We start from the raw sequence: 12,239 nt of genomic DNA, 5'->3' as shown, positions 1-12,239 counted from the left end.
CTTCTGTCAGTCTAGGATCATCATATTCTGTGCCAACAGTCATCTTGTGTTGTGACAGGGATTCAAGCTTTAAAAATATCCTGCATGCACTGTTGCTGAGTTAAATGAATTACACTTTATGATGATAACAACTGGCACAGAAATCACCATATTTAAACCTAATGAAAACGGTTTCTGACCGACAAGACAAACATTACTCACAAACACACAAACACATAAGCATGCAGTGTACCTGCAGGTTTCAGGCTTGAGCATCATCTAATATTGCTATGGACTCATGCTTTCTTGTGACCAATAGGAAAAATAATTAAGCATTATTAACGAGGCTGAAACCTCAGAGAGACGCAGCGCTGTCAGTCCTGGATGACCTCATTAAAATTTTATGTTTCAGGCACTCGCGATTATTGGTTCAGTTGTATTCAGCCACGTGACCACAACCCCTGCAGGACAAGTGATTCATCCCTGCTCATGAATACAAACCCTTCGTCTGGGGGGAAGAGCTCTAAACCATCTCAGTGCAGCAGATCAACAACTGTCTAATAAAGACAGCTCACATGGAAAGCCGATTCACTGGTGCGATTCTCACGCTCATGTTTGTGAAAGCACAAGCTCCAGTCCTCCTCCGTGTTCATACAATGTACAAAAATACCTAGATCGAGTCAAATACTGAACTGACTGTGAATGCTTAGGAGCCTGGGTCGGCCCCAGCATGAAAGAAAAACTGTTGGTGTCGTAAAGAAAATTGGCAGCTATAAGACTGGCTGATCAAACAAAAGCATCATTTTCTGTGAGAGAGAAATGTCTGTGAAGGTTCTCAGTCATCCAGGCCATGGTAGTCTAAGGAGCTTGGAAAGAAAATCGTCTGGACTTCTTAAGTTTCTTGAAGACGTTTACCTCTCATCTGAGAACCTTCTTCAGTTCTAAACCCAAAGGATGGAGTCCCAGGTGTTTAAACCCTAGTGGGAGTTGTCCCTTATTGATATTTTGCATTTAGTCAGAAACAGAAAAACACGTCAGGATGGAAAATGTTTGAAAAATACAGCTCAGTGAAGAAATGTTTAACATCTTCCTTCGATTTTAATGACTGGGGATCTGACCATGCTTCCAAAGAAAAGGTCGAAAGGTTACCAAAACATTAAGAAACCAACAAACAAAAACACATGAATCCATCTTTTCAACAGCAGAATGAAGATGAACCTATGCAAAGGCTAATCCGACAACACGTCACTGATCAGGTATGCAGTGATAGTCTGGGTATGAAGGCAGGTAGAGCGTCGCCCAAATAACAGAAGAGACCAGGTCGCAGTCAAAAGGAATCACGCAGCAGAAATAAACACTGATATTCTTCTTTAAATAAGCAGATTCTGTTGTTCTCTGCGATATTTACACGATAGTCGTACCTGGTAGATAACCAATGAGCTTCACTAAAACTGTGATTTAGTGGAAAATTCCAGTTTAAAAGCAGAACAAAGTTTATTTCATCCTTACTTTGATGTGTGTTGTGTCAGTGCATTGCTGTACTTTCCTTACATTTTATGTGTTGCCATAGCAGCAGAAAGATGATGAGTCCGTGCTGCATTTTCTTCCCTTACTGCTTCCTATTCGTTAATCCGGTTAGTCACATCACAGAGCTTCTGTATCCACCAGCCCAGAAATCCTCGAGTCATTTATGGTGACTTAAGTAGGGAAGAAGAGGAGAGAGAGACAGAGCTTAGCTTACTATTACCAGCTGCCACAGAAGATTTCACAGTGTCGCACGATGTTCTTAGTATACTGTAATTACCTCCAAGTTAGCCACCTAAAGCGCAGCATCGTTGCTCTCTATACACAGTAAAGCATGTGGTGAACAGAACGCTGGAGGAAGCTCATCAAATACATTAAACCCTGCTACAGTTTTATTAGTGGTATACATGTGAAATCAGATTAGCACAGCGTTTCATATGAAGAACATTTAGCAACAGCCAAACACGGTGGTGGTGTTAGATCATTGATGGAACCACGTGTGGCGATGAGTTCATCTCCTGAAGCTCAAACACACAGAATCCAAAACGCATCAGTAAGTCCAGCTGTGAATGGCTCAAAACCAAAATGAAGGTTTTGAAGTTGCCCAGTGAAAGTTGTGGACGTCTTTTCAATGCCAGACTTTTTAATATTGCTTCTGTCAGCTCTGCTGTCACAGGTTTACTCATGTTTACCACTGGGTGGCTGAAGCTCAGGAGGTGGGGCAGTTTGCATGTCTGAGTATGAATGTGTGTGACTGTAGTTAGGAAGCACTCAGTTTAGAGAAAGTGTGCGATTGGGTGAAAGTGGCATGTTGTCTAGAGCACTTTGAGTAATCTGTGAGAGTAGAAAAGCGCTAAATAAGAATCAGTCCATTCACTGTGCGAACAGATGTTCTTCATGCCATACCAGTTTTGCAATGTGGGCATGTGTGAGGAACTGCAGAACGATCAGCAGGGAGATACAGAGGTACACAGACAATCCAAAGAGGAACAGGGGTGAACACACACAATATATAAACACAGAGGGAAACGAGGAAATTGCACACAGGAGGGAGACACAGCTGACACTAATCAGACAAGGCCGGGAGGAAGGAAACCCGATTACACTGAAGCACAGGATGCCAGACTCTCCAGAGTAAAACAGGAAGCATGAACATGAGACTCTGGTCCCTGACATGAGCTAAAACAAACGTGAGCAGCTCGCCGGGGGATGCTTCTCACAGGCAGGTGGCAAAACGTGCGCATTGACAAAGACTGTCGAGCAAACTGCTTCACAACTTCTCTCAGTCCATCGACGATCACAGCCACGTTCATTTCCTCCTACAATCAGCAGCAAAACAGGAAACTTGTAAAAATGAACAATATATAATCTTTTAACCTCATTAAACTCACTGCACTCCTTCTAAAAGGGAAAAATACTTTAACCATTTAAACATGGATTTCAAAGGCTTTCATATTTCAACACATTTTAATAACTGGCAGTTTTAACCTGGTTACAAATAAATAACTTAATTGAAATGAATAAACCAATTAATACAAACAGGAACATGTAAAATTATTATTTTTTAAACACATGTACACAATAAATCAGCAGACTAACATATAATATCCATCCATATATTCTCTTATCCTTTTCAGGTTCATGGGGGGGTGGAGCCAAGAGGCGGGGTCCACCCTGGACAGGTCGTCAGTCTGTCGCAGGGCTCACACACAGACAAGCATTCACACTCACATTCACACATACGGCCAATTTAGAATCAGCACTTCACCAAACCTCACTAACTGCATGTCTTTGGACGGTGGGGGGAACCCACACAAACATGTCTCCTGCTGATACCAACATTGTTGACATTCATCAACAATGTTGGTATTTGTAAAAAATTATTACATATATTAATCGTGTAAATTTCCTGCACCTGTAATAGACGTCCAGATGAGTCACGACGTCCAAAAAAAATGACCCAAAGTTCAAATGTCGAGCGTCATGTTGACATCCAAGTTGGGTGATGATTGGATGTCCAATTGTGGACCTAGTTTGGTCGTCGTATGGATGTCCAGAATAAGTCACTGGCCGACGGACCCAATATAGACATGATCTGAAACTGGGAAGTGAAACATCTTCAAAAAACATCCATTTGCCTCCTTTCAAGACTAAATCAAGAGTACATATGACTTAAGGTTAAGCAACAAATTGTATTGTGCAATTTGTTTTGTTCATCAGGGGGAAAAATATCACACTGATTCTGTAAAAGTCTCAAAATTAACAAAAACTGCATGTATCAGATATGATATACTGCGCGTTAATGCAATCACTTTGCATGGCTTTTCTCAGTAAGGTGAATTACATATTACCAAAGCAGTATGAAACTAGTTTACTGGTTATAATGATCCCACCCATTTTGCACGCTAAACGTCTGTCACGGGATACAAACATACCGGACAGAAAATGTCTGTTGTTTTCCTTTCACAGTGGAGGTGGAAGTGCTTCCTGTTGTGAGCTACATTAAACCTTATGCATGCCCTGATCACTTATTTCCACACCTGCATCTTCCATCAGGGGTTAAACTGAATGAACAGACAATGTAAAATGTGCACACAGATCAAACAGCTCCAGAATTTGTTGTTTTGAGCTCCATTGTTTACTACCATGCAGCTGCATTTAAAGTTGCTTTAAAATGTGACAGATAGGATGCGTTTGTGTGTGGGTTTGCACGTCTTGAATACAAGCATCACTGAGCCAGGACCTCAGTGTAATGGAAAAACTGTGTTGAGCTTTAAAGCTGTGTGGCATCAGGTTTGTCAAGTTGGCTTCTCAGCACTGTCGCTTATCTCCCCAGTGCACATGGGCAGCAGGATAGCTCTGCAGTCTGGGAAACCAAGGTCATCTCCCTCTGTGGCGAACAGAAACAGTACTGCTCAGATGCAGCCTGCACTGCCAAAGACTAACTGCTAGATGCTGAAAAAAGCAAATAAACAGGTTTATTACATTTGTCAGAACTTCACATTCAATTTCAATGGTTTCCCTGCACAGGAGGAAAAACAGATGGAATTTCTATCCATTCTGGAAAAGACTAAAAAAACTAAACATTTTCATACAATAAAATCTAAACTGAAACAAGACAATCCACTGTGGAAACTCAGTGAAACTAAATTAAAAACACAAAGTCAAAATGAAATGAAAATAAAAACTAATTAGAAAATACAAAACTATAATAACTCTGATTAGGATGTCGTTTGGACTGGAGGTCTGCCCAGCGCTACCAGAGCAGAGCAGAATAGCAGACACACAGGACACCTGCAAGGACCTGAACAGCCCACAGACCAACAGGAACCGTGACAAAGGTCGTCCACGGCCAAATACCACCAGAGACAGGTGCTGAAAAACCAGCTAAATGTAAGGAATAATATCCAAGGCATCGATGCGTACGCCCTACTGGTCATCAGATACTCAGCTGGAATAATAAACTGGCCTCCAGACGAGACAGATGCCACTGATGTCGAGACACGTCAAGTCACGACGCAAAAACTCCTCACAGTGCACGGAGGAGGCCTCTGTCTGAAGTCCAGCACCTAAGGCTCTGTGAGCAACAGAAAGGGGAGGAGGACCAGCGAGTGCCACGGCCATAAAATAGGATGAAACACGGAACATCAGGAAAATGGGTCCCTGAGCGGCTCCAAGAATGCCTCAGGCACCTGGAGACAGATGGTGATAGACTCGGTAGAATTACAGTTGTTAGAGGTAGAAGTAGAAGCGTAATTAATCTCTTTCGCTGACGATGCAGTTCTGTTGACTTCATCGGGTGGTGTCCTCCAGCTTCCAAATGGCCAAAGCAAAGCCTTATCTTCCTCCTAAAGACCTAGAAAAACGTGTTCATGCCTTCATCCCTTCTAGACTGCAATGCTTTCTGTTTGGGTCTCCAGCACTCGTCTCTCCGTCACTTGCACTTAGTCCAAAATGCTGCTGCACATCTTTTAACAGGTGTTAGAAGGTATGAATACATCACTCCAGTTTTATTATTATCATTATCATATTGAAGTTAAGATTCTTTTACTTACTCTCAAAGTTTTAATTGGTACAGCGCCCAGTTACTCAAGCAAACTCCTCAACATATATAAGAGCGCTGAGATCATCCAGCCAGATGCTCTTAGTACAGCCGAGGTCTGATTGAGTGAAGTGATAACTGAGCTGTCGATTGACCTTTCGATCCACATCCCTACCGTGCAATGTTCCCTCTAAGCTGCGCGCGTGTGCAATTTCACACTGCTGGCGTCTCTGCGCACAAAAAATCTACCTGAATTGAAATTAAAATGAAAACTTTAACAATTCTGTTCTGCAGTGTTAGTCAGTGACTGGCTGCTCCCGTAAGGGATTACAACGATGCCTCCTTATCCCATAGTCCAGCCAATGATGCGATTCACATTCGTATATACGCAGCTAATCAACGTGGTTGACTGACAGCGTCCTTATGTGCCGACACCGGTGTTTTAGCAAAGCGGCTGATGTGGAGTGAAGCCACGTTAACGACAACGTGTACAACCATTGGAGATGTGAGCAGGACAGACGGAACAACTGACGGAAAAAGTGTGGACTTTATACCAGTTTGTAAATTGTGTTGATCGGCCGCGTAAAACCAGAGTTATGATAAAAATATCTGCAATGTTTGTTTTTCTTCCTGAATACTGTCGTTGTTTATATTTACTGCAGGAAGAAACGGTAAAAACGGCGTTTTATAAGGAAAACACTCGAAAGCCTGTGAGCCAAACCCCCCCCCCCCCCCCCCCCCCAAAAAAAAAACACCCACCAGCCTTTCCTATTGGTGGAAAAATGTACCATGTGGACCAATCAAAAAATGGCAACATGGCATTTAGTTGTTTAGGAAGGGGGGAAGTTTTAGGAGTGACGGCGTGTTTGAGATGTGAGAGATTTGGGACATTCAGCGTAAATCTTGTGTAGTTAGTGTGTAGTTAGTGTGTAGTTAGTGTGTAGTTAGTGTGCAGTTAGTGTGTAGTTAGTGTGTAGTTAGTGTGTAGTGTAGTCAATAGTGTTGTGTGTGTCAGAACAATGAGGCGACTGCTGAGTGTTACAGGTGTTACAGCAGTGATACATCTGCTGCTGTCAGGCCTGCAGGTATCAGGCTGTTGTTCTCCTTCATCTCATAGTGGACAGGAATTATTTTTTGTGACACAAATAATTTGTGTGGCATCAGATTTGATGCAGAACAGCTGATTGTTCTGTAAATAGTTTGAAATGTTTGTTTAAAAAAACGCCTTGGCTGCATTTTTAGGTAAACAGCTGCAAAAAACTTTGTTGTTTGCAAAACTCAGTTACTTTTTTGAAGAAGTAACTATATAATTAACTGCCCAACTCTGGTCATTATTTACTGTATTTGCAGACAGAGTTACAGACTCTCTCCCAGACCACAGACTCAGAATACAAGTCAGAGCTTTATAAAAAAAAAGAAAAAAGAAAGTTGTGTTTTCAAAATTGGAGTTAAAGTTATTTTTCCTTCCAATAGTGTTAACATGCTGCAGGTCATGAACAAGACTTTTTCAATTTTTCACTGTAAGTGGGCTAAAGCAGTTAATTAAAAGTAGTCTAACATAAATGTAAACGCTGTAATTTGACTATTTTAATAAACATGTAACTTGGATGGATTGGATGCTGGCGTGACCACAGTGCACACGTCTGCTGTTGCTCACAGTGGTCCAAGGGACGCTCAGGGAGTTTGTGTGTTCGCTCAGACACGTGAAACATTAGAGGGAACGTTGCTACCGTCATCTTTCACATCAACTGTTGAACGAGGTCGTGGATCCGAGCAGTGAAAGAGATACAGCAGGTTCAGTGTGGATGGCGAGGTGCCCATAACACCTCACCCAGAGCCTTCTGTTATGGCCTTATGCATCTCTATAAACCTTAACCATGACCAAATGTTGTCGAACTCTTGAGTGACACGTTATGAATACAGAGTTGAATCTTTAAAAACTCCACTCTGTCTAGGTAGAGCGCTAATTTCATTAACAAATCAATATTTCGGTTGTTCCCAGAAACAGGATCATGTAAAGTGCATTAAAATGCATCCATTTTTTACCACGTTCACAGAGTGACAGAAGCACTGGATATAAAAACACTCTCACACTTGGCTGCCAGTGAAACGTTGAGCTGGGCTCAAATGTGTTTTAAAGGGCATAGAAACACACGCCTGTGTTCATCTTGTGTTTTATTTTCCAGGCATGAAACTGACCTAACAGTTCAAGCCACACAGAAGCAGCATGTTGAAGCACTTTGCTTTGGTGTCCATATCATGTCCAGACAACCAGCATTTTTATTGCCTTCTGTGTCCAGCTGGACTTTGACAAAGGTCCATTCAAAAAGAAAGACTCATCATTAGCACCTCTGGTGTGTAGCGATGTACACCAGGCGATTAAGCCTGATTGCTGTGATCTTCACCCAAGCACCAGAGTATTCAGTGCCACCTTTTCATAAGCAGAATTTCTAAATGGTTTGAAGCTGTAAATAATATCTTTAGTTTTGCTCAATGCACCATTACAGTGAACTGAGGTCTTTGTTTTAGTTTTCATGTGTAACAGGATGACTTAATCTACTAAAATTAGGAATCTGTGTGTATGTTAACTTCTTAAACAAGCTCTGACGACCACACGCGACTTCCAAATGAGTCACGCTCTCTTCCACGCTCAACATCTAGAGCTTTACTATCAAACTGTCTTTGAGCTCTACCTTTAAGTGCTCTCTGCCTCCCCCTCACTTCCTCTCCTGCCTTTGACTCATTCAAATGGGTTTCTGGCTCCAGTCTGGAGAGTCGCTCACTTAGCAACTTGGCAATGGACCTGAAAAGATTAAGAAAATCTTGTGTCAAAAATTGCTGAGTCAGACAAGTCTGGTTTTATCAGCAGTGCCAGAAGTGTGGCCTATCAAAGGGACACACAGCAGCCAATAAGACAGTTCTGCCGTAATAATGCTGCGCAGCCATTGTCTGTCAGCGCCTCTGTGCAATCTGCTGCATTTGGCCTCGCTTAGTTTCATGGCCTTTCACACACAGACTCGTGTTGTACATTGGAAGACAAAAATGCCGTCCTGCTTGGCAGAAGATAGAAATGACATCCAGGCACCAAACTGGATCATGTCCCTTTTTTCCAGCAGGTTTCTTTCTCTGCTTTCAACCATCAGTAATTTAAAATATGAATTCATTTAGCAAAGATGCTCATTTTACTCACTTTATCCTTGATCGTAGTTGACACTGATGTGCAGGCCTCATCACCCTGGTCATGGGACACAGGTTTTGCTACCCATTGAAGCTGGCAAAAGAGCTTAGAAATGCTGGATGAGAGGATGCTGTTACTCCTCCATCTTCAGCTGCAGCTGATAGTCCTTGTTTTGTTCTGCCGCCTCAGTTATCTTAATTACATACCTGTTATTAATCTCTGTCTCTCTTCCACAGCATGTCTTTATCCTGTCCTCCTTCTCTCACCCCAACCAATCACAGCAGATGGCCCCGCCCCTCCCTGAGCCTGGTTCTGCCGGAGGTTTCTTCCTGTTAAAAGGGAGTTTTTCCTTCCCACTGTCACCAAAGTGCTGCTCATAGGGGGTCATATGATTGTTGGGCTTTTCTCTGTATTATTGTAGGGCCTACCTTACAGTATAAAGCACATTGAGGCGACTGTTGTTGTGATTTGGCGCTGTAGAAATAGAATAGAATAGAATTGAATCTAGTTCCAGATCAGGTTGCCCTGTTGCTACCTCCAGAGGGTACTCTGTGTCATCCTGTCTCTCTGTTTTGGTTTGTAGCTGGTCATTTGCAGCAGAGCTTCTCTCCATGCTTTTAAGAGTGATATATCTGTTTGGCTCCACCCCGTCCGCCCACCCCACTCGCCGTGTGACCACGTGGGTCCTCGTCACTTGGCGAGTAACTTTGAGCTGGATAAAGAAAGCAGTACAAGCCCTTTACCTCCTGATGAAAACTGCCTGAGTCGAGCTCCTCGGCTGTACAGCTGACGTTGCTGTGCCCGAGGCAGATTCTCTGGTGATAACATCCCGAACACGAGTAGCTTTCCTCTCAGGTCCAGAACGTACTGGATTTCACTCTTTACAACAGATCCATGCCTTTGGAATATATGCAGGGTGTGGTCTTTGAAATGTTACTGACATGTTTCAATAATCTTCACAGTATTTTGTTGCCTCTTTTCTAACTTTTCCCGAAGATGTTGCTAGTGTGTAAGTTAAATGAAGCACGTGTCTATTTAAAATAACACATTAAAAAAACAAAGTGTTCATTTGCAACAACAATAAAACAAGGTCATGAACTATTCACGTGTTGTTTCTGTCATGACCACTATATTCTGATTTCTCGTCACTCAAACAGAATAAATAAGCTGCAGCATTTATTCTGATGATGACCTTAACACTCAATTTCTCTCTTTCCTCAGACTTGCGGCGAATGACAGCTGGTTTCATGGGCATGGCTGTGGCCATCATCCTGTTCGGCTGGGTCATTGGTTTGCTGGGCTGCTGCTGGGACCGAGGCCTCATGCAATATGTGGCCGGCCTCCTCTTCCTAATGGGAGGTGAGTCTCAGAAACACACACACACACACACACACACACACACACACACACACACACACACACACACACACACACACACACACACACACACACACACACACGTCTGACGGGGGCAGCAAAGTATCATCATTCAAATGATTCAAAGTCTATATTTTCTTACACAAAATGAACCACGGCTACAAACCCTGGTGTTTTCCCCTCACTCCCACTTTGCTCTCCAGTGGGTTTGATGCATTTTAGAACTGCAGTCTTCTCCACTGACTTGCTGCTGGCACTAACTTGGCCCTGTTGCTCTTAAACACCTTTGGTGGGTTCTTATAATCTATGCACAACAGTCTCTCCAAGCACTCAGAGGACGGGACAATCCAGGGAAGGTCTGTACACAAGAGGAAGAACGGTGACATTAGTTGCAAGGAAAACACACCAGACTAAAGAACCGGAGCTTTATTAACAGCGTCGCTCAATGATCCAGCAAAGACTGAACCTCAGCCACCATCTAAGTAGTGCCTCTTGACGAAATCATTGGGAAAAGGTAACTGATTCATCAACATCGACACAGACACACAAGCACAGAGAGAGGACAGGGAGACACAAAGAGAAAGCAAAGCCTTCGACCAGATTCCAAAAGGCTGATTCTGCTCATCTGGACATTTTCAGTGGGAGAAACGTTTCATCATCATCAGCTGACTGCAGGTTTCAACCTTATAAACAGGACATTTGCACAATGACTGAAACCAGCAGCACTGAAGGAACAGTGGGCTGGGAGGTCGGCTCATTGATCAACAGCAACGTGCACAGTATATGGTCTTGTACATGTGTCTGACGGAGGATCTGTGAAGATGGGGAAATAACTATTCGTTCGCCTGCTGAATCTGTCATTTTACTCAGTTTCTGATCTTTTCATTCAACTGTGTGAGAGAGAATTTCAGAAAGAAAACATGACATAGAAGAACTATGTGAAAAACTGAAGCGATGAAAAGTGAAGGATGGAAAATGTTCATAACCAAGTGCTTCAACAGTTTAATGATCCGTGGCCTTATCCCAAATCGTATGTCATTGTTGTGTTTGCATCATCCAGGGCTGCACTAGGCTGTGACTAACACGCAGGCACTGATTTAGGGAGTGTGTGATGTGCTTTAGCTTTGGATTTGAAACTTTGCTCAGTCATGCTCATTTTATTGTGGGAAGTCAAAATCATAATTGCATTTGAGATTAATATTAAGGTAATTTTGCTGCTCTACCACAGCCCACTGTGACATTTTCACTGTGAATTCTCACAAATACTTCATGGATGCTTAATAATAATAACACTTAATGCATTAGGTGAAGCATTTCCAGTGAACACAACGCAGGGAAAAAGTTACAGTGTGTTTGGGATCTATTCAAAGATAATCGGCATTAAAAGTATTAAAGCAGCTGCAATTGTATTTTAAATTTTGCATGATGTGACCTGTTCAGTTCCTGCTGCTGGTGCTCACCACGGATGTCACATCTTTCAACATCTTGTTGTTTTTGCAGGAACCTTCTGTATCATCTCCCTCTGTACCTGCGTCGCTGGCATCAACTTCGAGCTTTCCCGTTACCCGCGGTACCTGTACAGCTTGCCCGATGATATCGGCCACGGCTACGGCTGGTCCATGTTCTGCGCCTGGGGAGGCCTCGGCCTCACACTTATCTCTGGCTTCTTCTGCACTCTCGCGCCCTCTGTTCAACCAATACCGAGGTCTACCTGTCCCAAATCTCGACAGGAGAACGGCACCGTGTGCTAAAGCTGGCTGCGCCAGGCCAGCTGAACCCACAGACAGACAAAACAAACAAGCTATTCCATGTTTCCATGTGTCAGCTCATATCCACTCTATCCTGGTTACAGATTTTGTGTGTGTGTGTGTTTAACATGGGTGTCTTGATGATATCTTGAAAATACAAGAAAAAAACCTGAAGAACTGAAGAAATATCAAAAATTAAAAGTTGTGTTTATTTTTATTTTGTGGAGTAGATGCAGAAATGGATCGTGACCAGGAAAGACGTGAAAGAAATGATAGACCACGAAAGACTAAATTGTAACGAGTGAGTGCTTGTGGAAAAATAGTGACGTCCAGCCTGAGGACCGTTTCTGTTTACTGGTCTGCTGTGATTGTGGAGACGCTAATGGATTAA

General features: G+C 42.8%; 1 protein-coding gene across 2 annotated transcripts in view; it reads left to right on the top strand.

Annotated features, from left to right (window-relative positions):
* Nucleotides 1-11,890, top strand: part of tmem178b (transmembrane protein 178B) — a 70,096-nt gene extending 58,206 nt beyond the window's left edge. For both annotated transcript variants that reach the window (XM_040015067.1, XM_040015068.1), the window contains 2 exons: nt 9,945-10,082; nt 11,601-11,890. In XM_040015067.1, the coding sequence (XP_039871001.1) occupies nt 9,945-10,082; nt 11,601-11,851 (389 nt within the window). In that variant the 3' untranslated portion in view covers nt 11,852-11,890. The remainder of the gene's footprint in view (nt 1-9,944; nt 10,083-11,600) is intronic.
* The last annotated feature ends 349 nt before the right edge of the window (nt 11,891-12,239 follow it).

This window comes from Simochromis diagramma, unplaced genomic scaffold (assembly GCF_900408965.1).
Source record: "Simochromis diagramma unplaced genomic scaffold, fSimDia1.1 OVJJ01000453.1, whole genome shotgun sequence".
Classification (NCBI taxonomy): Eukaryota; Metazoa; Chordata; class Actinopteri; order Cichliformes; family Cichlidae; genus Simochromis; species Simochromis diagramma.
This window is presented reverse-complemented; position numbering and strand designations above follow the sequence as displayed.